The sequence below is a fragment of the Centropristis striata genome, chromosome 21, assembly GCF_030273125.1.
Source record: "Centropristis striata isolate RG_2023a ecotype Rhode Island chromosome 21, C.striata_1.0, whole genome shotgun sequence".
NCBI classification, from domain to species: Eukaryota; Metazoa; Chordata; class Actinopteri; order Perciformes; family Serranidae; genus Centropristis; species Centropristis striata.
In genome coordinates, this window is record NC_081537.1 from 29,489,369 (window position 1) to 29,514,875 (window position 25,507).

The following is a 25,507-nucleotide window of genomic DNA, read 5'->3' on the forward strand; positions in this document are numbered from 1 at the left end:
AGGTCTTCAGCCTGCGGCGGAAGATGTACAGGCTGTCTGAGGTCCTGATGTCATTGGGGAGCTCGTTCCACCATTTGGGTGCCAAGACAGAGAAAAGTCTGGAGGAGGTTTTGAGGCAAGTTGACCCACGCAGGGTGGGAGTCGCCAGCTGTTTGGCTGATGCAGAGCGGAGAGGACGGACAGGGGTGTTTTGATTTTGTTATAGTGGCTCGTATAGCTGTATTACAGTAGGTAGTTTTAAAAGGATCTCCATAGATCTAAAACATGTAAAATATCTATGGGATCTCCACCTGGTGGAAGTGTAGCCTAGAATCAGACAGAAATAGGATAATAACTCAATTTCTATGACTAAAGATCCCTTATCAGAACAAGTCACACTAGCATCACACACGGTTGCACACACATGCCGGTGGCAGGAGGAATAAGAAGTTTAAAGGCTTAATTAGTGGCTAAATTAGTGGCTTAATTCGCGAGAAAACTTTAATCACAGGAAGAGTTGTAATCTGTTTTGAACATGTCGTGCTGTGCTGTAGGTTGCCAAAACCAACTCATGAAAGTCTTAATTTTTATACATTTACATTATTATTATTTTATATATTTACAGCTACGTTTTTTGTACTTTCCTATGCCCAATTGACCAGTTGGTATAATATACAAGACAGCATTTCAGTAGTAAAATAAACAGTCCCGTGAGAAAGTAGACTTTTTTTGCTAGCTAGTTTTCTTTGCGATCACAGTGTCTTATTGGCAATCCATTATTTTTGTATACAAATAATTGGTCTACACAGAATGGGCGACAACAAGCGGCGGACATAACAACTGCAGCCGCTGTCGCTAACTGTGACGATGTCCCGTTCATAGTGGTCCTGCTTCCAACAGTCCCACCAATTTTCTTCTGTGACTCCCTCTGTAGGTGGAAAATTGGTGGCATCCCGGCATCCCGCTTTGGGCGTGTTCATAATGGAGGCGAGACGTTACAGAGCTGTAAATGTCCCTGCATGAAACAGCTCTATGAAAGGGGCACCTATCTAACAAGGTGTAGAGAACAGCTCTATTGTAAATGGCCAAATTGTCACGAATAACTAAATTGTTGTTAATGACCAACTCGTTGTACGTGCATATTTTCACTGGATATCAATAAAAAAAAAATCAATCAAAAAATCAAATCAAATCAAAATTATTTTATTTATCCCCGAGGGTAAATTCAGTTAGTCTGGTAGAATCTCTGTTAGAATGAGACAGCCTGATGGCTGTAGGAGAGAAGGATCTTTTGTATCGCTCTGTCCTGCAACGGAGAGAGAGGAGCCGTCAATAAAAAAAGCTCCTCTTTTGAATAAACTCTTCTCTTCACAGAAGAATCCATCAAAAATATTATAAAAATACATAAAATACTAGGACTGCGCGCAGTACTGAACGGGCCCTCGCAGAGTGGAGCCGTCGGGGGAAGGGCACGTCGGGGTAGGGCACGTCGGACGCGGCGCTGTTGGCTCAGTCCCTATGCTTACCAAATGGCATGTCTCCTACCACTGTGCTTGTGGTAGGTGTAAAACATGTTACTTCCTGGAGCCAGCAGGGGGCGCTATGACTGTGTGTCAATATTGACACGTGGGTGTGTTCTGGGCTGGACCCTAATCACGCGTGTGAAATTTGGGACAAATTGGACAATGTATGGTCAAGTTATTCAGTCTGGTGTTAGATGGCGAGATGCCATATTTTGCCGCCATGCCACGCCCACATAGTGTGACGGTCGGTAAAGATTTATACAACTTTTGATCCCAAAGGCCTTGTGATGGTACTGACCAAGTTTGAAGTCAATTGGATAAAATCTGTAGGAGGAGTTCGTTAAAGTATGCGACCTGGAAATGGCCAAAAACGATGACAAGTGCGATAGTCAATCCAAGATGGCGGACTTCCCGTTGGGTTTGAGGTATGGGTCCAAGAGGCTTTTTGGTGCGTCTCCACATGAAGCACGTGTGTACCAAATTTCGTATCTCTACGTGAAACCTACTGCTGGGGCTAGGCGTTAAAGTTGTTACTTCCTGTTGCCATCGGGGGGCGCTATAACTGTGTGTCAATATTGACACGTGGGTGTGTTCTGGGCTGGACCCTAATCACGCGTGTGAAATTTGGGACAAATTGGACAATGTATGGTCAAGTTATTCAGTCTGGTGTTAGATGGCGAAATGCCATATTTTGCCGCCATGCCACGCCCACATAGTGTGACGGTCGGTAAAGATTTATACAACTTTTGATCCCAAAGGCCTTGTGATGGTACTGACCAAGTTTGAAGTCAATTGGATAAAATCTGTAGGAGGAGTTCGTTAAAGTATGCGACCTGGAAATGGCCAAAAACGATGACAAGTGCGATAGTCAATCCAAGATGGCGGACTTCCCGTTGGGTTTGAGGTATGGGTCCAAGAGGCTTTTTGGTGCGTCTCCACATGAAGCACGTGTGTACCAAATTTCGTATCTCTACGTGAAACCTACTGCTGGGGCTAGGCGTTAAAGTTGTTACTTCCTGTTGCCATCGGGGGGCGCTATAACTGTGTGTCAATATTTACATGTGGGTGTGTTCAGGGCTGGACCCTCATCACCTGTGAGAAAATTGGGACAGATGGGACAATGTACGGGCAAGCTATACTGTCTGGTGTGTTATGGCGAGACGCCATATTTTGCCGCCATGCCACGCCCACATAGTGTGACCGTCGGTAAAGATTTATACAACTTTTGATCCCAAAGGCCTTGTGATGGTACTGACCAAGTTTGAAGTCAATGGGATTAAATCTGTTGGAGGAGTTATGTAAAGTATGCAACGTGGTCATTTTATGAAAGGGGGCGTGGATTAAGCAAAAGGGGCGGGGCTGTCAGAAATATTGTTACTTAGAAGTGTTAAGGGCTGGACTAAGATGAAGCATGAGAAGTTTGGACCAGATCGGAAAAAGAATGGAAAACTTATAACGATCTCGTGTTTTATGGGGAGACGCCATATTTTGCCGCCATGCCACGCCCACATAGTGTGAGCGGCGATAAAGCTTTATACAACTTTTGATCCCAAAGGCCTTATGATGCTACTGACAAAGTTTGAAGTCAATCGGGTGAAATCTGTAGGAGGAGTTTGTTAAAGTATGCGGCATGGAAATGGGCAAAAACAATGACAAGTGCAATATTCAATCCAAGATGGCCGACTTCCTGTACGTTTTCGGGTATGGGTTCTTGAGGCTTTTTGGTGCGTATTCCCATGATACACATATGTCCCAACTTTTGTGTGTCTACGTGAAAAAAACCTATATTGTGAGGATGTTTTGACAATTTTGAGGGGGCGCTAGTGAGTCATTTTGCAAGGTCCATTCCCGCGAATACCAGAATACGTACATTTCAAATCTGATTTATGTATATTCCAAATATGGTGAGTTTTTGAATATGATAAAGGCCTCAAATAAGCGATTTACTTTCCCTAAAAATAATAATAATAAACGGACCAATTTCAATAGGGTCCTCGCACCGTTAGTGCTCGGTCCCTAATAAAAAACGGACCAATTTCAATAGGGTCCTCGCACCGTTAGTGCTCGGTCCCTAATAATAGACGGACCAATTACAATAGGGTCCTTGCACCGTTAGTGCTCGGTCCCTAATAATAACTAGGACTGCGCGCAGTACTGAACGGGCCCTCGCAGAGTGGAGCCGTCGGGGGAGGAGCCGTCGGGGGAGGACACGTCAGGCGCGGCGCTGTGGGCCCAGTCCCTATGCGTACCAAATCGTGTGTCTCCTACTACTCAGCTCAAAGTAGGTGTAAAACATGTTACTTGCTGTAGCCAGCAGGGGGTGCTATGACTGTGTGTCAATATAGACACGTGGGTGTGTTCCGGGCTGGACCCTAATCACGTGTGTGAAATTTGGGACAGATTGGACAATGTATGGTCAAGTTATAACAATCTCGTGTTTTATGGCGAGACGCCATATTTTGCCGCCATGCCACGCCCACATAGTGTGACCCTCGGTAAAGATTTATACAACTTTTGATCCCAAAGGCCTTGTGATGCTACTGATCAAGTTTGAAGTCAATTGGATAAAATCTGTAGGAGGAGTTCGTTAAAGTATGCGAGGTGGAAATGGGTAAAAACGATGAAAAGTGCGATATTCAAACCAAGATGGCGGACTTCCTGTTGGGTTTGAGGTATGGGTCCAAGAGGCTTTTTGGTGCGTCTCCACATGACTCGTGTGTACCAAATTTCGTGTCTCTACGTGAAACCTAGTGGAAGGGCTAAGTATAAAACTAGTTACTTGCTGTTGCCAGCAGGGGGCGCTATGACTGTGTGTCAATATTGACACGTGGGTGTGTTCCGGGCTGGACCCTAATCACGTGTGTGAAATTTGGGACAGATTAGACAATGTATGGTCAAGTTATACAGTCTCGTGTGTTATGGCGAGACGCCATATTTTGCCGCCATGCCACGCCCACATAGTGTGACAGGCGGTAAAGATTTATACAAATTTTGATCCCAAAGGCCTTGTGATGGTACTGACCAAGTTTGAAGTCCATGGGGTGAAATCTGTCGGAGGAGTTATGTAAAGTATGCAATGTGGTCATTTTATGAAAGGGGGCGTGGATAAAGCATAAGGGGCGGGGCTTTATAAATATTGTTATTGGGAAGTGTTAAGGGCTGGACTCTGATGAAGCATGAGAAGTTTGGACCAGATGGGACAAAGAATTGAGAAGTTATAACAATCTCGTGTTTTGTGGCGAGACGCCATATTTTGCCGCCATGCCACGCCCACATAGTGTGACCGTCGGTAAAGATTTATACAACTTTTGATCCCAAAGGCCTTGTGATGCTACTGACCAAGTTTGAAGTAAATCGGGTGAAATCTGTAGGAGGAGTTCGTTAAAGTATGCAACCTGGAAATGGCCAAAAACGATGACAAGTGCGATATTCAAACCAAGATGGCGGACTTCCTGTTGGGTTTGAGGTATGGGTCCAAGAGACTTTTTGGTGCCGCTTCCCATGTTACATGTATGTACCAAATTTCGTGTCTCTACGACATTCCTGTGCGAGGGGCTGAATTTTCTTGACTTTCAAGGGGGCGCTGTTGAGTCATTTTGCCACGCCCATTCCTGGGACCATTAGAATACGTAAATTTCAGCGAAGATTTATGTTCATTCCAAAAATGGTGAGTTTTTGAATATGATAAAGCCCCCAAAAAGGCGATTTACTTTTGGGAAAAAGAAGAATAATAGACGGACCAATTTCAATAGGGTCCTTGCACTGTTAGTGCTCGGTCCCTAATAATAATAACTAGGACTGCGCGCAGTACTGAACGGGCCCTCGCAAAGTGGAGCCGTCGGGGGAGGCGCCGTCAGGGGAGGGCACGTCGGACGTGGCACTGTTGGTTCAGTCCCTATGCTTACCAAATTGCGTGTCTCCTACCACTGTGCTTGTGGTAGGTGTAAAACATGTTACTTCCTGTAGCCAGCAGGGGGCGCTATGACTGTGTGTCACTATTGACCTGTGGGTGTGTCCCGGGCTGGACCCTTATCACGTGTGTTATATTTGGGACAGATTGGACAATGTATGGTCAAGTTATTCAGTCTGGTGTTAGATGGCGAGATGTCATATTTTGCCGCCATGCCACGACCACATAGTGCGACGGTCGGTAAAGACTTATACAACTTTTGATCCCAAAGGCCTTGTGATGGTACTGGCCAAGTTTGAAGTCAATTGGATAAAATCTGTAGGAGGAGTTCGTTAAAGTATGCGAGCTGGAAATGGCCAAAAACGATGACAAGTGCAATATTCAAACCAAGATGGCGGACTTCCTGTTGGGTTTGAGGTATGGGTCCAAGAGGCTTTTTGGTGCGTCTCCACATGAAGCATGTGTGTACCAAATTTCGTGTCTCTACGTGAAACCTAGTGCAAGGGCTAAGTATAAAACAAGTTACTTGCTGTTGCCAGCAGGGGGCGCTATGACTGTGTGTCAATATTGACACATGGGTGTGTCCCAGGCTGGACCCTAATCACGTGTGTGAAATTTGGGACAGATTGGACAATGTATGGTCAAGTTAGCCAGTGTCGTGTTTTATGGCGAGACGCCATATTTTGCCGCCATGCCACGCCCACATAGTGTGACAGGGGGTAAAGATTTATACAACTTTTGATCCCAAAGGCCTTATGATGGTACTGACCAAGTTTGAAGTCCATGGGGTGAAATCTGTCAGAGGAGTTATGTAAAGTATGCAACGTGGTCATGTAATGAAAGGGGGCGTGGATAAAGCATAAGGGGCGGGGCTTTCTGAAAGATTGTTATCTAGAAGTGTTAAGGGCTGGACTTTGATGAAGCATGAGATGTTTGGACCAGATTGGAGAAAGTATGGGAAAGTTATAATGATCTCGTGTTTTATGGCGAGACGCCATATTTTGCCGCCATGCCACGCCCACATAGTGTGACCATCGGTAAAGCTTTATACAACTTTTGATCCCAAAGGCCTTATGAGGCTACTGTCCAAGTTTGAAGAGAATTGGATAAAATCTGTAGGAGGAGTTCGTTAAAGTATGCGACGTGGAAATGGCCCAAAACAGCAGGAAATGCCATTTTCGATCCAAGATGGCCGACTTCCTGTACGTTTTAGGGTATGGGTTCTTGAGACTTTTTGGTGCGTCTTGCCATGATACATGGACGTAGAAAATTTCGTGTCTCTACGACATTCCTGTGCGAGGGGCTGAATTTTCTTGACTTTCAAGGGGGCGCTGTTGAGTCATTTTGCCACGCCCATTCCCGCGACTACAAGAATACGTAAATTTCACCAGAGATTTATGTATATTCCAAATATGGGGCGTTTTTGAATATGATAAAGCCCCCAAAAAGGCGATTTATTTTTGGGAATAATAATAATAATAAAAAACGGACCAATTTCAATAGGGTCCTCGCACCGTTAGTGCTCGGTCCCTAATTAGCAAATTTGTGCAATATCAGAGAGTTACCAAACTCTGCTGCTCCACCATGAAGCGCATTTGGCCAATATCAATCGGCATCAGATCAATCAGGGAATCAATTTAAATTATTTCAGGAAAACCTGATTCGTACCAACTCCAGTGCTGCAGTTTATAGCTTAAAGTGACCTCTGACCTTCCTGTGAAGGGCGGCCAAATGGGAAAGAACCTTTTTAGATGTGGATCAGTGACCTGAAAAGTGTTTTATTGGCTCTGTCTCAAACAGCAGGTGCCATTTATTTATTTTTTTGGTTTGGATTCCTGCCAACAGGCTCTGCTGTGCTTCCATGTCTTTGTGTCAACCACTCCTCCTCCTCCTCCTCGTGATTTGGCCAATTTCAGGACAATTCTTTGATGTGCCGGTGCAGTTGCTAGGTGACGACGTGATGCCTGTGAATAACAGCACTGTTCTTTTGTGCTGAACCTGTGTTATGCCCACAGAGCTGGCATAACAGGCGGCATATTTTAGAGGCTGTGCAGGACTCCTCCTCCTCCTGCCGAGCTGCAGGCATTCACTGGAATCAGCCTGGATTTACTATTCTGGTTTCTATTACCGCTTACAAACTATTCTCCTGTCAGCTTCTAGTCTGTGCTCTCTGTTGCATTAGCATCTGTGATTTGTAGGTTTCAGGTACTAAATGAATAAGTGTTTGTTTCCAGCTCCGCGCATTTCGCAAGAACTGCTAGTTTACCTCACTAACCCCCTTGTAATCCACTTTCATTAGCTCTATCCAAGCTGGGATGGAGGTTTCATAATATCTTCAACCGACACTGTTTAATGCTCTCTTTACCAACTGCTGATAATTTCATTCTCCTGTCCAAAGGAGCCCTAAATATCCCATGTATCTCTCTGTTTCTCTCTTCTCCCCCCCTCTTCCCTCTTCTTTTATTTTGCAGATCTCAGAAGCAGAAAGAAAGGACCCCAATGAGTTAGTTGGTAAGTACTTGTAAACAAATACAGACACACGTACCTTTGACTAAGGCTCTAACTTGTTATCAATAAATCCTGTAAAATAGTCCAAAACTAACACGAGCCATGTTTAGGGAAGTTGATGGAGATTTCGAAATGGCACAAAAAAAAGAAATGCAAATAAACTGCATTTCAATCACCTGGTTTGGAGCATAGATGAGTTCTTTTGTAGGCCGACCTGGAAGTAGCATCACCATGAGGTCTATTGAGAATTCACCTATGGGGCTTTTGCATTGGATTTTATATCATAGCAGAAAATAAACTTTGTGCCAAACACACATTTCTGATGGTTACGCGTTTTGTTCAGCAGGATAATCTTCACAAATGAACACCACTTTTATTATATTTGAAACGTTAATGCTGCCAAGAGAGGAAAAAAGCTAACATTATGCTATAGCGAACTACGCCACAACCGCATGACTGGAACGTCACTACTGTTATGCTTTAGATGATCTCCGACAAGCTAACCAGCAGTTTTGACAAGCTAGTGAATCCGAAGCCTAAAAAACTGTTTATTAACCTTATCTACAATCTACAAGAGTTTACAAGAGCACTGACAAACACAACTAGAGGCTGCAATGCGGACTAGTGGAAGAGTTTATGTTTAAATACATCGCCAAAGCCACTGTAGTCTCAAATAGCCACTTGTTGGCAACCGCCTTTATAAGGACATGTAAAAACTTCAAATCAAATAAAAGATGGTTTCTGTAAATTTAGGTATATATTGTCAGACTGATGTATGTTCGAGTGTTTTTCTGATCTCTTTGGTTTGAATTAGTTATTTGATTCTATAAACAGGGCTGTAATTTTACGGTTGACAGCTGTAATTGACTCGCAATTAGTCAGGCGGGTGTTTGGGATGGAAGTCAACACTGTGGCCTCCACTCTTTGGCCCTCATTTATCAAACGAGCGTATGACAGAAAGTGAGCATAAAGTGGGCGCACGATCATTTCTATGCAAGGCTCAGCATTTATCAACTTGGACGTGAGCGGAGGGTACGATCAGATCTCACGTCTGCTCTCAGCTTGTGTACGCAAATTTGAGTCATCGTGAAGTCAATACGTCTGAGAATTGTTATTAGACTTTTTTTAAATTGATGCCTGGAGCGGATAAAACTCTGCCGTCTATTTTTTTTTTTAACGGTGAAAAAGCAAAACATGTTTAGACTACATAATTTATCATTAAAACATAATCCAAAATAAATACACACTGCCACCGTGAAATTCTTAAAACAGATTACTAGCCAAGGATATTAAATGTTGTTGTCTTCTGCTATTTACCATTTTCCTGCTTGGACACTGGAGTGTCAGCGTCTCCTTCACCACCGATGTTGCCCGAATGGAAACATTTCCAATCAGCGCTGCCTCATGGTCCTCTGACTAGGACATATTTATTACTAAATTTAAAGAGGTGAATAATATCTCTTCGTCATAATAATAACAATATTCGGATATTATATAGATTATTAGGCTTTATATATCTCGATGTATAAATTAATTACTCAAACCTCGCCAGATGTTTAATGCTCCACTGCTACTCTGCTGACAGCGTCACTGATTTCCTTCCTTTTCACTTTTTATGCTGCCAAACTAAACCAGTTTGTTGTGTTGCAGCTGTTGGACGTCAGCGTTTCACTTTCTGACTCTGAGAAATTCCTCTTCTTTTTGTATTAAAACTTACTTTAAAACATTGTTTACCTCCTTCAGCCAAAAAGCTGTGAAAACTTTTAAGTCTGTGCTCCAAATGTAAAATATTCACTGAACTTGTTTGAGTTTATAACTATAAGTACTTTTATTTCATAAACCTCCGTCGCTGCATATTTCTGTAATATGTCTATATAAAGCTGACTTTAGGGGGGGGAAATCCTCTTTTGGCCGTATTGCGCCCTTCGGTGTCGTAAACTCTGGAGGCGAGTCTTCTGAATCAGGTTTATATTATATATATAATATATATTAGGGCGTGGTATTTAAATGGCGCTTGTTTCGAGCCGCCACATTTATCAACAGCCGATCATTCTTACTTTGTGATTGGAGAGATACGATCGTTTGATAAATCACACGTGGGCCCTGTCGTAAGACGAAATATACGCTCAGATCTGTGCTCGTTTCTACGCTCGTTTGATAATGAGGGCCTTTGTCTCTACTGTGCAGACTCTGGCTCCAAATGATGTCATTTAGCAGACACTTTTATCCAAAGCGACTTACAGGAAAAGAGGGAAACAATCAAGGTATAGTCTAATTAGAGCCATTAGTGCAGCAATAAGTGCTAGTGACAATTCTTTAAGGGGTAGAATTGTGGTGTGGTGCTAGGAGAGAAGATCTGGGTCCTCAGGAGCTTTTTTGGCAGCGGCCGTATCAGGGATGTTCTGGCTTCACTGTTGTACAGTGGGAGGAAGTGGATATATATAGACATTAATTATAGTCTGTGGTTGGGAGTGAATAAACTAAGTTACAGTGTTGATATCTGTGTTCTAATGAAAGTAGCTTGCACTAAAGCCGCTTAAAGTCATGTTGTGGACAGAAATAAAGTCAAGTCAAATTCAGTTGTAAAGCATTGACAAATCGCATTGACCAAAATGCTGTGCGAAAGTGTATAAAATCGCAGTCAAGACAGTAAAAAAACACAGGAAATTCTCAGTAACCGTAGTAACATTAGTCAACAAACATCATTAGAACAACCCAGTCTCAACAGGCACATATCAAGCCCGGTAAGGGAACGCTAATGAATAAAAGTGAGTTTTTAGCCTGGACTTGAAAGACTCAATGGAGAAGAGGATGTCATTACACAGTCTGGGGGCTGCAACCTAAAAGGTGCGGCCACCCATGAGCTTAAGTTTAGATCTGGGAACAGCCAGCAGCCCCAAGTTAGATATCCTGAGGGACCTGGACGTGGAATGGGGGGTCAAGAGGTCAGAGACATAGGAGGGTCCTTTCCATTCCGAGCTTTAAAGACGAACAGGAGGACGTTGAAGTCAATTCTGAACTGCACTGGAAGCCAGTGGAGGGAGGGCAGAATAAGGCTGATATGGTCTCTCTTCTGGGAGTCTGGCAGCAGCATTCTGGACCAGATTCAGTCAGAACAGGGACGACTGGCTGATACAAGTATGCAGAAGAGTCATGAACTCTGTCCTTTTAGAAATAAAGTTGCTCTTTTAGAAAATGACTGAGCCTTTAGTTGATGGCAATAGGAAACATGTAGAATAACACCAGCTTCTGGATGTATTATGTAATGCATAATAAAAGGCATTTAAAGTAGGATACAGTGTAAGACTTAGACGTTTTTTATTGTGTCAGTTGGGTGTTGGTGCAGTAAACGTGTGAATCACTAACCAGACCCATGTGAGTTATAAAAGCTTCTTTGTCCACTGACTGACAGATGGGTTATGACCCAGGGAGCTGGCAGTGTTCAGTGAGTAACAACTGACCTGTACAGGTGTGTGAGTGAGCAGATCAGACAGGATATGACTGTTACAGGGAGCGGCTTTTCACGCAGCAGTCTGATAAACACCATAAGCCACTAACAGTTCACACTCAGCTGTTAGTTTATAAGAGCCCAGATGCACATGATGGCAAATTATGATTCAGATCTCATCCATCAAAAAAAACTATACATATGATATAATGTTGCAATGAGGGTGTAGAACAGATTATAATAATTAAGATAATTTAACTACTGAATGATCATTGTGTAAAAAAGATTTTATTTTGAAAGTAATGCCTCAGTGAATTCAATTAGGAGATGATTTAGTCAGCTGAGCTGTTAGTTGGGTTTTATGGGTTTCATGTGTTCTTTTAAGAAATTTCACAATTAAAATATTCATCATAGCCAGAAACTGTAAAAGCACAAATTATAGTCAGATATTCAGATAGAATTTGATCAAAATCATTTAATTTTCCATCTCTCATTTAATCTTTGGGTTCCAGCAGAGCCTTTAAATGTCTTAAATGTAATTGAATTGATTATTCTAAAAATAAAGCCTTATTGGTATTAAAATTTCTAAAAAAATATCTTTTAAAATTCATTATGGTTATCAAAGTTTTAGGCTCCAATTTCATTAAGAAGTAAATAAAAAATGTACTTGCCTTAAACCACAGTAAACTTTTTCCAAAAACAAACTGTTAGAACTAACGAGGTCCTGTAAAATAAAAAAAACATTAAGTTATACGCTTCTCAGTACAACTCAGTGAATAAAAACTTGATGTGAACTGCAGGCTGTTTACACAGATCAGAGAGGAGAGGACACGAGAGGTTGTTATAATGTAGATAGTTCAATATGTATAGCATGCAGGGCCCAACTTTTTCCAATCCCGGTAACGCATTTTTTTTGTAAAATAAATAGTGAAAAAAATTCAACTTCCCTTTTTTGTGATTTATGGCATTATAACTGCACAAAAGACATTTGAGTTTGCCCTACTTCTAGCCATGAATGTTGAGTTGCAGGACTATTGTATATATAGTATATTGCAGTGAAAAACAAGGCCAATGTGAGTAAAATATGACAGGAGCATCCTTGCATCCAGCATTTTTTTCTAAAAGTGTACTAAAGTAAGACACCTTCCTTTGGACTCCGTCCAGCACACTCCATGGGAGAGACAGCAGTTGCTAAGTGAACAGATTTACTCCCTTCATCACCACTTCCACTCTTCTGGTTTGTTGCAGCCGTGAAAAGAAGTCGCACAGCAAAGGGAAATGCGCTAGAGCAATTTTTTATTTTTTCAAAACAGCCACCATCTCCATCAGTGTAGTGTCGAGGCAGGGTGTGACTCACAGCTCAGGCCTGGACACTTGACATTACTGCAGCACAGCTTGGCTCCTCTGTCTCGTCTGTCAGTAAATGTCACAGTGGGTCTGGCAGAAGGCCTCCTGTCAGCAGGCTGAAGACAGCTCTTTGTCTGTTCGCTGAAGAGACAGACATTGTCCGCCTGTCCAAAAAAGACCCTCAGGGCACGGATTGTGACTTTCTGTCTGTTTTTCTGGAGGACAGATGGTAATTTTGTCGGAGAATATAATCTTTTCTCTGTCTGTTTATTGCTTTGTGTCTCCATGTCCTTCCTGACAGTACTGCTGTTATATTAGAATATTCCTCTGACACTGAGCTGAATGATACAGAGGGATATTTATCACACGCGCTGTGATTGATTCACACTTCCTTATAGCTTCTGAGAAGGCTACAGTTTATTTTGGTGTTAAATTAAAGTTTGTCAAAGGGCTACAAGATTATCAACTAAATCTCCTGTTGTCTAGAGTAGATTAGTGGCCTTCCACAGTGCTAATGCCCTGTTGCAGCTACAGCGTGTAATTGTGTGTGACAATGTGTGCCTGTAAGAGAGTTAAATGAAATACCAAGCTACCACCTAATGCCTGTGACTCATCAGACTTGCCTTGTCAGGTTTTTTAGTGTTGGAGGCTACATGTTCTGTGTTATAAAAATATGCCGTGTTCAGACTAGTTACATGCATGGAACCATTTATCTTTCTGTAACTTTTCCTGTTCCATTATTGCTGTTAAAAAAATGTGCACATACATGCTTGGTGTTACTTGTGTGTCTAGCCAACGAAGGCAACGCCCTGCTCCTTGTGTTGTGCCCCGTAGGGGGGGAGGAAAACCCATAGCCATATCAACAATAAAGCAAGTGGAGGGGCGTGTGGTGTTGCTCCTGCTCTGAACTTTGCAGACATAAAAGGAGGTCAAGGTAGCAGGTCAGTGTCCACACATGTGGATCTGTGGTCCCACATGATAAGTAGACCAAGGAAAAGGAGAGATACTGAAGGGAGGGACTGTTGGAAAGAGTGTGTGCAGACGGGATGCGGTCGTACACTGACACACAAACACATCAAAGTTCAGCTCTGGCACAGTCCCACAGGCAGGGATCGCTTCACTGGACCAGCAATGTTTATGTCAACATACATTATGTAGCCTGCATAGAAAGACTGCATACAATAAATATTGAACCTGTTCTTGGACTGAACAACACCAACATTTCAACATGATATTCAATCACCAGACCAGTATACCACATTTTCCCATTAGGGAGGGCTGAACGATTTTAGGAAAAGATCTGACTGTGATTTTTCTGACAGATAATGCGATGTCAATTCAGTTCATGATTTTCTTCAAATACAGCTTCAGGGCAATTTTCACAACGTGTAATGGGTTTTCGCTGGATGTTGCAACTTCACTGCGGCAGGTTTTGCACGGTAGAGAGACGGCATGTATGTGTAAAATTGTTGACAGAACAGATTCAGGAGTCGGCCAGCAGCGCTGCAAAAACGCACTAGGGGTCACACTTATCAGGTGATACTGAGTGGAATATAATGAGACTGAGAAAGAGCCACTCCAGTCCACTTGTTGGCAGTAAGAGTGATTTTCCAGTGACCAATAAACAAAAGGAGGGAATTGGGCTCACCTTTTTTGTTCAAAATTTTTCCATATTTGCAGTTTCAGTTTTCTTTAGGATGAACTCTGTCGTGTCTCATCTTGTGACCCCAAAAATTCGGAACTTTCAAGAAAACAAACATGTGGTTTAACTCACAGACTGTAAACGAATTTGACTTGTTTTTTGAGTTTTTAGTTTTATCAGCTAACGTGAAGGGTGGGGCTCTGCATAGTACTGTATATATATCTTTAATTTTGCCCATATATGCATGCAGTGATTAATTGATTAATTGACCGTTAACATTATAGATCATGTTGGCAGGTTTCTTCCAAACGCCCATACCTAATCCGCATGTTATCATTATCATTTTGAGCATGTTGACATTAAGCGCAAAACACTGCAGTTCTTAACTGTAAAAGTGTGCTAACTGTTCTTTTAAAAAAAGACGAAACATTTATTTGTTTATTTAAATAAAATGATTACTAAAAGAAAAATTTGGCTAATAAATCAAATTCCTTAATTATTGATTTTAGTATCAGCCTCAAGATCTATTTACCAAAACACAAAAAACATGTTACCCTCCTGGATACATCCCATCCACAGTGTAAGAGTCAAGACTGTGGAATTTTCCTCTTGTGTTTTGTTAGATAAATATGTTCACTGAGGCTAAGTTAAAAGACAGCACTTCAGAAAATGATCTTTTCATGTCCCGTCAAGTTTCTACTCGTTGGCAATCTGTGTCTAGTATCAGCAGGGAGGAGCTCCTGCATTTACACGTGTGCACACTTATTCAGTGTGATTGACAGAGCTGAAGACTATCTGTCTGACTGGGATGTAGAGTGACACTGAAGAATGCCTGGCCTGCAGTCAGAGAAAGCAAGAGTGAGACGAGTCAAGCAGGGAGAGCAAAACAAGGGAAGGGTCCAAAGGGAGGAGAGAGGAGCCTCCCTTCTCCTTACAAGCCCCAACAACAGCCACTCCCTGCCTGGGACGTGCACTCCTCATACCTCACTACCCTATAAAAACCCCTGGCATATACTTAGGATTATGATGAACAGCAGGATGCTCAGGAATTCATGCTTTCTTATCACACAGTGACTCTTTGTTTGATTAGTTTGTTCTCCAGTGCATATCCATATCCCACCTCCCTTCTCATTTGTCATCTGTTTATTCATAAACACTGCAACAGATTTGCTTGTCACGATGTTTGTATAACAATGGTTTCTTAGTTAATCCTTTCTGGGCATGTTAAGACCAAGACGTGCATTACAGGGCAGAGAGGGAAAAGCACCAAGTGAAAACATGTAAGTGCTCATGTTTATCTTTTCTGTCTTCTTCCCAGCTCTGTTCTCGGAGAAGGTGAGGAACATGTCACCTGATGAGATCAGGATCCCCCCCGAGCCCCCTGGGCGCTGCTCAAGCCAGCTACAGGTAGACACGCCTCCACTGTTATATGATATACAGTATATGATTATGTAACCACATAACTTTCATTGCAAAGCTTTTCTTGTGGCACACTATTTAATTAGCTCCTTAACTATTCAACAGCCTGCTGGTTGGCCCTGCAGACTTTCTCCTGTCAGAGGCTGTAGCTCAGTTTTAAGGCTAACATAAAGATACTGGTATTAGGGCTGGGTGATGTGGCCAAATCTTCTAAAGATAAAGTTAGCACTTTATTAATCACAAAAGAATAATTGTTCAGTAAATGTAATTTAATCAAAAAATATTTTTTTTTTTAGCTAAAATGTGATCATTTTCTTATTTTGAACGTCCATGGGCTACAAACGGAAAGGACTGCCTCACATGACACATCACTTTTTAAAACCAACACAATTGGCCAGCACAGTTCAAACCAAAAGACTCAAAACAGGCTTTATGGTTAACAGGTTGTCTCCTTCTGTTTGGTGTTTAAAATTTCACTGTAGTGGGCGATATCCCCTTAAAGTTTGTAGGCAGCGGGAGTCTCATGATCACAAAACTGCCAAAAATCATGAGATACTGTAATGAGATCAAAGGATTGCAAAACGATTCAATAGCTATCACAGTAGAAACGATATTGTCAAGTCTCTACCGTTGACACATTTCTACTATTGCACCGTGTTAAATAACCCTAACTGGACCTAAGGAATACATTGGTTCTAAATGTCAAGATATCTTGTCACGAAGAAAGCTAAATATTGCTCTACAGGCTACATGGGGGTCAAAGGGGTCCCTTGACCTCTGACCTCAAGATATTTGAATGACAATGAGTTCTACAGGTATCCACAGGTCTTCCCTTTATAGACGTGCCCACTTGATGCTAATCCCAGGAATCATGCAGTTTTTGTCATGCAGTAAAAATGTGTCATTTCTGCCTGTTGTAGGTGAATATCTGCATATTCAGTCCCTGAACAGCTTTAAAATTCCATTATGGGTCGGACATGAATGCTTAGATTCAGTGAGCCCAAATGTATGTATGTGTGATGATGTTAGTCCCCATAGTAGCATTTTACTGTATTAAAATGGCTTTTTCAAATCTATTCTATTCTACCTGCTGTGACTTCTAGGATAATCACAGCCTTATTTAACTTTACAACCACAAACTAGAGACCAAGAGCATTCAAGAGATGGATGCCTTTCCTATGTATGTTGATAATAAGGGAAAGGGTTTCTGAGCCATTTCCAGAACAAAAGTGCTTACCATCCAATCGCCAAAAATTAAATTCTTGTAGATATCTCCAAAATATAAAATTTTCTGACAGTCTTGTTATCTTAATGTGGTATTTTGGAGGCATTTAAGCAATTCTCAAGTGTTTAAAATGGTTACATTTACCATTTAACTACATATGCTTCCATCATAATGTTCCAACTTCTATGTGACATCTACTGACCTTATATCTCCCCCTAAAATCCCTGCCACCACATCCCTCAAAAAACGCGCTGAATACTAGGGGGTTAAACGTATTCTAATGCTGCTAGCAGTTTTATATCACCACTAAGGCCACAGTTATGTCTGCTAATCAGACCAGAGGAGAGGGTGTGTGGGTATAACTGGGGTTGTGGGTTTTCTGAGAGCTTGATAGAAGTCCTGGTGCCCTGTGTTCTGTGTTTTAACATGTCTGCTTTATGTGCTGGAAAAACACTTTGCAGGTAATAAATGTATCCTACTAAAAAATAAAGCCTTCTCACTGGCTCTTAAAGAAGCTGTTAGTTTCATACACTGACGCACAGTCTGTACTCTCCCCTTTGGCATATGTACAAGGTTTAGAGTTCAAGATGCAGAGTTAAAGTTGACAGTGTTTGTGCTAAATTGGGCCTCATCCAGAGACAAGTTATCTTGGTGTTGCAGTCAAAATAACCTGTTCTCTCCGCCAAGTGAGTAATTTAAGTTTCCCTCATTCCCTCTGGGGTTGGAAATAAATTCTGGTGGCTACATAAATTCTGGGACTCACCCCTCTGTAATTAGACCAGCACACAGTGTCATCTTCTATCAATTTAGTATCACCAGCACCGCTCTGTTACTGCATTACTGCCTTGCTGCTGCGCATCTGGTGCATCCAACTGCAATAAGGTTTGTTCTGTGAGGAGCCGAGGCAGGTCAGGACACACAGCTGACTTAGTATGTGTACAGCTCAGCAATATCCCCGCTGGGCTGACACTCCCCCCACCTATCAGATGAACAACTAATGATTCACCTTAACCACAGCAGCCTGGATATCCCTGCCCTGTGGCCATGGATGAACAGAGACATACATATGCTGAGAATGTGTTTTTTACAGTTGATTTCACCATTTGTTGGAAAGTATCCACTTTATAAACTGTTTCAAAATGTATTTTGCAATCATACCCCGACCTTGAGGATAGAACCTCCCGCTGAATGCGAGAATCTGTGAGCCTCAGATTGGTCCGTCGAAAAACAGCAGCATCGGGCATTTGATCAAACGCCTTAAACACCCTTTATATTTCATGCCATGACTGTCAGAAGCACATGTGTAAGTGTGCAGAAGTGACTTTGACCAAAGAAATGGGAAGTAAACGGAGCTATCCTAACAGTCAACATTGAAACAATAATCAGTTAAAGAGGTACTCTATAAAGGTGGTGTTAATGGACAAAGAAGCAGCTAATAAAGCCGTTTGCTATCAACCAAATATAGATGTAAACAAACTCTTAAAAAACAAATTTGCTTTGCAATTGTCGCCAGCAGATAAACGGATAAGGGATATCCAAGTCAAGACTCCATATTCATGGTTGTCCTGGTGGCTCACTGGAAGAGCGTATACCATTAAGGCTTAGTCCTTGCTACTCAATAGGCCCAGGTTCAAATTCATCTCCGAGTCCTTCCCTACATGTCCCTCTGTCTGTTTGCACGGAGTTGGACATGGATGTTTAAAGACAACTGGATACAGCCGTGGTGGCAGGGCTCTGTTCATTCCTATGGCCAGCTGTGGCTCAGTTGGTAGAGCTGGTTCGTCCAGTAACCAGAAGGTTGGTGGTTCAATCCCTGACCATGGCTGCCTACATATCAAAGTATCCTTGAGCAAGATACTGAACCCCAAATTGCTCCTGATGCTGCGTTCATCAGTGTGTGAATGAATTCCCAATGGTGGCAATTCACAATTTTGGGCCTCACGGTATCATGTAACGAACCTGCAAATTTTAATTAAACAGATTGACCACTATGTCAAATTGTCTTAAAATCCCTGTGCTGTTCTCTGGGCTTAGTTAAGAAACTAGATTTTTGTTTCTGCATATGAATGCTAATTAATTTTAAAAGAGCTAATAAAAATGTGAAATTGTTCTCGGATGATAGACAAAAAATTTGAGGGTTGAATTTAAGCCACTGTGTTGTGCCTCTTAAGTATTTCCCTCAAAAGCTGTACGGACCCTGTATGGAACACAGTGGCAAAGGACTAATGGCTAGTCATTTTAGCAGCATTCCCCTCTTCCATCTTGTTCCATGTTGCCCTCATTCATCACTGTGGACGCCCTGGCTACACCTGCCAGCTCCTCGTGGCTCAGTTGAACCTGGTTGTGAAATATTTCCCAAAGCTATCAGAGACTTTATGTACAATGGCTCCATTCACACTGAGCCTTTCTCGAGCAGAGCCGATCATATATAGGTTTTGTTTATTTGGTGGGTCAGTGCGTCCTGCCAAATGTAGAGTGCGGAGGATCTTGTTGCACTGAGAGATGACCTGCTGTCTCTTCATTGATTCGTTTTGTAACAGGACAAGATCCACAAGCTGTACGAGAGGAAGCTCCATGGAGATTTTGACACAAACAGCCACATCCAGAAAAAGAAGGAATTTAGAAACCCAAGGTATGCAGCTCTTCTGAAGTACACATCCAAACCAACACATATTTAGACATGACAACAGATATACTTATAGGTATAAACAGTCAACAAGCCAAGCCATTTGTCAGCCTACAAAACAAAAATGAGCAACAAAAAGAGTCCTATACCTCTTTTTAACCAAGGCAGGTCCAGGGCCAGTTTGGAGCTGATGCCTAATCTGGAGCCAGTTCTTTGCGCTTCAACTGCCAAAGAACCGGGTCTCGGTCAGGAAAACTTGTTCCAGAGCGACTCCAACTCTTTTACTGGTCTCGAACCACAAACCACTTACATCAGGGGCTCGTGGCTTGGTTGTTGTGACCAACAAGACCAACGAAAACGTGTATCATTAATTTAATTTGATTTGTTTAACTGCAATGTGATTGATGCGGGCTAGCGTTAGTGGACTTGCATTAGCTTACAACAAAGGCTAAGGTTAACATCTTAGGTTCAGTGTTAATAAGAACGTAATTGCTGTCCATAGCATTCGAGACGAGCAGCACAAATGTGTTGTTTCAGATTTTATTCTGTTACTTTTTCTGAAAGAAGTCACACATGATCTGTTCAAGGACCGTTGGAAAGTTCAAAATAATAATGAAAAATAATGACAGTTTTTACAGTTTCTGTTGATGATAAATGGTTTATTTTTGGCGTTTCCTTTCAAACCCTCCAGGGATTTTTTGATTGATTCCCCAGAAGCCACAAGTTATGTCCCTTTTGTGTATCACGTGTATCAATTTGATTTGTTTAAATTAAATGTGATCGATACAGGCCAAGGTTATAATAATTTTGGATTTTTCGTTAGTTTTAATTTTGTTGGGATTTTTTCTTTTCAAATTCTGTTAGTTTTAATTAGTTTTTAGAGTGAGTTTGCTAGTTTTAATTAGTTTTTATTTTCTGGAAAATGCTTAGTTTTAGTTTAGTTTTTTGTAATGGGGTATTTGGGTGCCAGATTCAATAAGGTCACAATAAATGTTTCCTTTATTTCCTTTGTCTGATCCATCTCAGCCCCAATAAGTTTATTAAGTCATAAATTCAGATAGATGAAGTAGATTTCATATCAACCAAAAAGGTTTACGTATGAAAAAAGTTGACAAAGACTGAAACGAAGGACATTTTCACTATAATTTTAGTTAGTTTTGGAACCACAAAATACAGTTTCAAACTCTTTTATTTTTATTTCTGTTAACGAAAATGTTTTTTCAATTCTAGTTTTCGTTAGTTTTCGTTAACTATAATAACCTTGATATAGGCTAGCGTTAGCGGGCTAGCATTAGCTTACAACTAAGGCTAACATTAACATCCTACATTCAGGTGTTAATAAGAACGTAATCACCGTCCATAGCATTCAAGAAAAACAGAACAAAAGTGTTGGACATATCGTGTTTGGATGCCAATGCAGGCTCACAAAGCCAGGAGCATTATTTGTAACGTGATGATGTAGTCAATCGTTTTTGTTATTATGCTTGCATAGAGATGCTTCCATTGTTGAATGACGTGGCTCTCCAGCCTGTGGAAAAGCCAACAGGTTCTAAATAGGGTCGCAAGTTGAACCAACTGCGAGCCAGAACCAGCACCAGCCCAGCAAAAGAACTAGTTTTGCTTTGGTCGAAAAGGGGTTCTAGTGTCTTAATACCTTTTTCTTTCTGTTGTAGCATTTACGAGAAGCTCATCCAGTTCTGCAGTATAGATGAACTCGGAACAAACTACCCAAAAGACATGTTTGATCCTCACGGCTGGTCAGAGGACTCTTACTATGAATCTCTAGGTAAGCTCATTTACATCTTGGCCACAGCTCTGTGTTACTAGAACTCAACAAGCACTCATGTATGTTTCATCCCTCCAGCTAAAGCCCAGAAAGTGGAGATGGACAAACTGGAGAAAGCCAAGAAGGAGCGGACCAAGGTGAGTCTCACAACAACAAAAAGAGGATTTTTCACTTGTCAGTTGCCTTCTTCTGCCTGCGTCAGAGGCAAGTCTCCACCAGCTGCCTTTTAATTTCTACTTTACATCTCTTCGTCAGACACGCAAAAATCAGCATTGCCAAGTTGAGCTCTCGTAACTGCAGCTCGGACCCAGCCCACACAGCTATACAGCTGAGCCGTGCCCATACGTGTTTTCGTATCCTCAGTACGAGTTCACTTAAAATCACCTGAGTGTGTCTTTCTTTGCCAGCTATTTTTGCTTTTGCTAGTTGCGCTGAACAATGATTCAGAGGTGATGCATGCTGCTATGATCAGCAGCAGCATCGTTCCAGCAGCTGCACCTTAGCAAGAAAGTGGACTTGAATGAACATGTATCCTGCAGGAGCTGCTCTATTGTTCTCTTCTGTAAAATGTTAGTAGAATTCAGACGAATAAAACCAGAATTCCATCATTTGTGAACTACATTCAGTTGAAAAGGGTACAAAGACGATACAAACATCTAATGTTCAAAATGGGAAACTGTAGTTTATTTGTAAATAGAGAGACTGAGTTATTTCCTCTCCTCACTAAAATCAAAAATAATGTTACTGTTGAAGTGCCCTTGAGAAAAGGATTTGAAATTCCTTGGTATTTTTATTTCTGTATTTATAAGTGTATAAGTGTATCTTTTTAGGACTGTTGAGTTTATTATGACGACTTTTACATATAATGCAAGTAGTGCACGTCAAAGTGATGTAATGCCTTTTCCAGAATGAGGGTGATTTTTTTTAAAACTTGTTTTTTTTACGCTGGAATGAAAATATAGCTTTTTTTAATGTGAATTGTGCACCGATTTGACTCTGCAAAAGCACTTAGAAGGCTGCTTTCTTAAACAAATGACCTAAAAAATATTTTGCTGGTTTCAAGAAATATAATGCCTATGCATATCATTATGTCAAGATAATGGCTCTAGCATTTACTTCATTCAAGAATATTTTTCAACATATTGAGAAAATAGGTCACGTGTATTTCATTAGAATCAAGAAAAATTCACTTTTTATTAGTTAGAATACACTAATACTAAGGTATTTGTGGGTTCATTAAGATTAGATATTTTTACTTGTTTTGGAAAGTCTTGACAAGCCAAATTTTCTTGTTCCATTGGCAGATAATTTTGCTATTTTTAAGCAAAATAGACCTAATTTTTATACTTTTTTCCCTTGTTTTTGAGAGCTGGCTTTTTGCAGCGTATATTACCATCTGTACTGAATGTGTAAAGGTAGTAAGGCAGTTGATGCCTTCTGGGACAAGCAGCAGTTGATGGTTGTTGTTGGTTGAAAGCATTAACACATCTAGGGATTTAAACCAGCGTTCTATTTGTTTCACAGATTGAATTTGTGACGGGGACAAAGAAGGGCACCAACCCCTCGAACACAGCAGCCTCCACCACCAGCAGCACCACCACCACCACCGCCACAGGTAAACATCCACCACCACAACACCAGCGGTGTGAAGCTTCCCACAAAGATTTCTATATCTCATGTGAAGAACTTGTCCTATGTTTTCATGTAGGACTTCTCTTTGTCCCTGTGGAACTTGGTCAATAAAAAAAAAAAGTTAACATTTTGGTACAACCAAGTTTAAGGTGACAAAATGTTACAAATAACCCCAGTACACTGAAAACACACAGTGAAAGAGTAAAAAGACAAACATGATCAACTCCCATAAATATGTTCATATAAGTCTTCCTACTAACTAATAGATTTTTCAGCCTCTGTAGCAAATAGAAATGAAATTCAAAAAGTATTTCAGAGCTTATAGCGGTTATATCTGAGCTCCCTCCGCTATAGTCGTCTTCCACCATGATTTCAAAGTTCTGGAAAAGTCCCATGTTGCATTGCGACTCTCCCACATGTATTCTGGTGCATTTCATTGGCCAAGAGACCAAAAATAGGTGGATAAAAAACTACAAATACTACAAAACGACGTATCCGCTTTCCCGGCCTTAATGGTAGAATAACACAACATTGCCCCCGGTTTTAATGGGAGAAATGCGATAATGCTTTCCAGGCTTAGTTATTTTCATTTTATCATATTGTTACTATTTATTATTACATATTATATTATATATTATATACTGTACTATTATTATTATTATTATTATATACTGTCTAGTCACTATAGCATTGTTGCCATCATATCATCAGTATAATTACCATCATCTTGCCAACCTACCAACTGATCTTCTTTTTTTAACTTCTTAAGTGTCCTTGTTCTATTCTGTTTTTTTTCTATTGTTTTTATTTATTCTACCTCAGTATTTTATTCTATTGTATTTTATTGTACTTGAATACCGATCTTATCTTATCTTATCTTATCTTCCTATATCTTATATCTATAATGCGATAAACAAGACTTGAAACTAGTGATTGAGACGTCTTTATGAAAAATGTTTACTGAGATAATAAATCAAGTGAGAAGTATGGTAATTTTTTCATTGACTTATATACAGGTTCAAGGCACTTCATATCTTTGCTCTGCATTGAGCTCACATTGCTTATTCCTTCTCTGTTAATTGTCATCAGCAGAGGCCCAGAAGAGGAAAAGCAAGTGGGACTCTGCGATCCCCGTGACCCTGGCCCAGCCCACCCTCATCACCACCACCGCCACCCTGCCTGCTGTCGTCTCCGTGACAACCACCGCCAGCGGCACCAAGACCACGGTCATCTCTGCAGTGGGCACCATCCTAAAGAAGGCAAAGCAGTGATTTGTCTATAAGAGAGAGTGGTCGGAGCAATGACTGTGGTAAAGCTGGAAGAGCTGTGTTGTCCTGTGCTCATTATATATGTGAGAAGAAGCAGAGAGAGGAACTGATGGACACTCAGAGTACATTATCAGAACCAACCTACAGGAACCCTCTGCTACACATGGACTAAAGATTTAACTGCCTTCTATCTCGGGGATTTTATCTGCACCATTGCGTCATAAAGGCAAATTTACAGTTTGCTGAAAAAACTTCAAGATCCTCTGATAATCTGAAAGTGTGATGCATGCAGATCTCATGTGTATGAAACATGTCCTTTTTTTATTCATGTTTGTTTGAAACAGTTGAAGAGAACAATAGCAGACCTGGTAGAATTATTTGAAAAATTGTTTATTTTTCTATCCATAGTTTTGGTGCAGTATCTTCATAGCAGTTATGTGTTGTAGCTCGACGTGCAGCCTCTTTTTTTCAGCTTTTTTTTTTTTTCAACCATTGGCATATTGACCGACTTACAGTAAGATTTTTTTTTACACGTGTACATATGTATTGATGAGAAGGTGAATAAATGGATCAGATGTTGCCTTTTCATTATCGTCTGTTTTTGTCAGTTATACAAATTATGACCACCACACATATACAGCCCTCATATTGGATTTTGGGGCTGATCCTGGTACCAGTATTGGTGATTAAAAATTGCTATACTGGCTGATATAGCACACATACAGTACTGTGCAAACGTTTTAGGCAGGCGTGAAAAAATGCTTATAAGAATTAATGCTGGTTTAAAGGCAAAGGTCGGTCACACCAAATATTGACTTGATTTTACTCTCTTTGCATTTTGTTAATTGATAAAAATAAAACTAATAACATTTCTATTTTTAAAAAGGAATTTTTTCACACCTGCCTATAACTTTCGCACAGTACTGTACATCTAAAGGCAATACATCAGCCCAAAATATATACCCCCTCCCCAGACTATACCTCGTTTGTCCAGATTATACCACCCTTGTGTTTTTCATAAATCTGTGTTTCAATGTTGAGGGGTTTTTTTTGCATCATAATTTAGATATTTGGGCTAGACCAAATTATACCTCCTTGTATTTTTCATAAATAAGGTACCTTGGGGGAATAGAATACTGGTTTAAGTATTAACTAATAGATCAAATACAATTACAAACGAGCCGAGTGGAGCCG

The 25,507-nt window shown here is 41.0% G+C and overlaps 1 protein-coding gene across 4 annotated transcripts in view; it reads left to right on the plus strand.

Moving 5' to 3' along the window:
* Positions 1-24,901, plus strand: part of sap30bp (SAP30 binding protein) — a 39,825-nt gene extending 14,924 nt beyond the window's left edge. For 2 of the 4 annotated variants that reach the window (XM_059324685.1, XM_059324687.1), the window contains 7 exons: positions 7,884-7,923; positions 15,676-15,764; positions 19,542-19,633; positions 21,301-21,413; positions 21,492-21,550; positions 22,938-23,028; positions 24,135-24,901. In XM_059324685.1, coding sequence (XP_059180668.1) covers positions 7,884-7,923; positions 15,676-15,764; positions 19,542-19,633; positions 21,301-21,413; positions 21,492-21,550; positions 22,938-23,028; positions 24,135-24,316 — 666 coding nt within the window. In that variant the 3' untranslated portion in view covers positions 24,317-24,901. The remainder of the gene's footprint in view (positions 1-7,883; positions 7,924-15,675; positions 15,765-19,541; positions 19,634-21,300; positions 21,414-21,491; positions 21,551-22,937; positions 23,029-24,134) is intronic. The other 2 variants (XM_059324686.1, XM_059324688.1) reach the window with 1 other exon arrangement.
* The last annotated feature ends 606 nt before the right edge of the window (positions 24,902-25,507 follow it).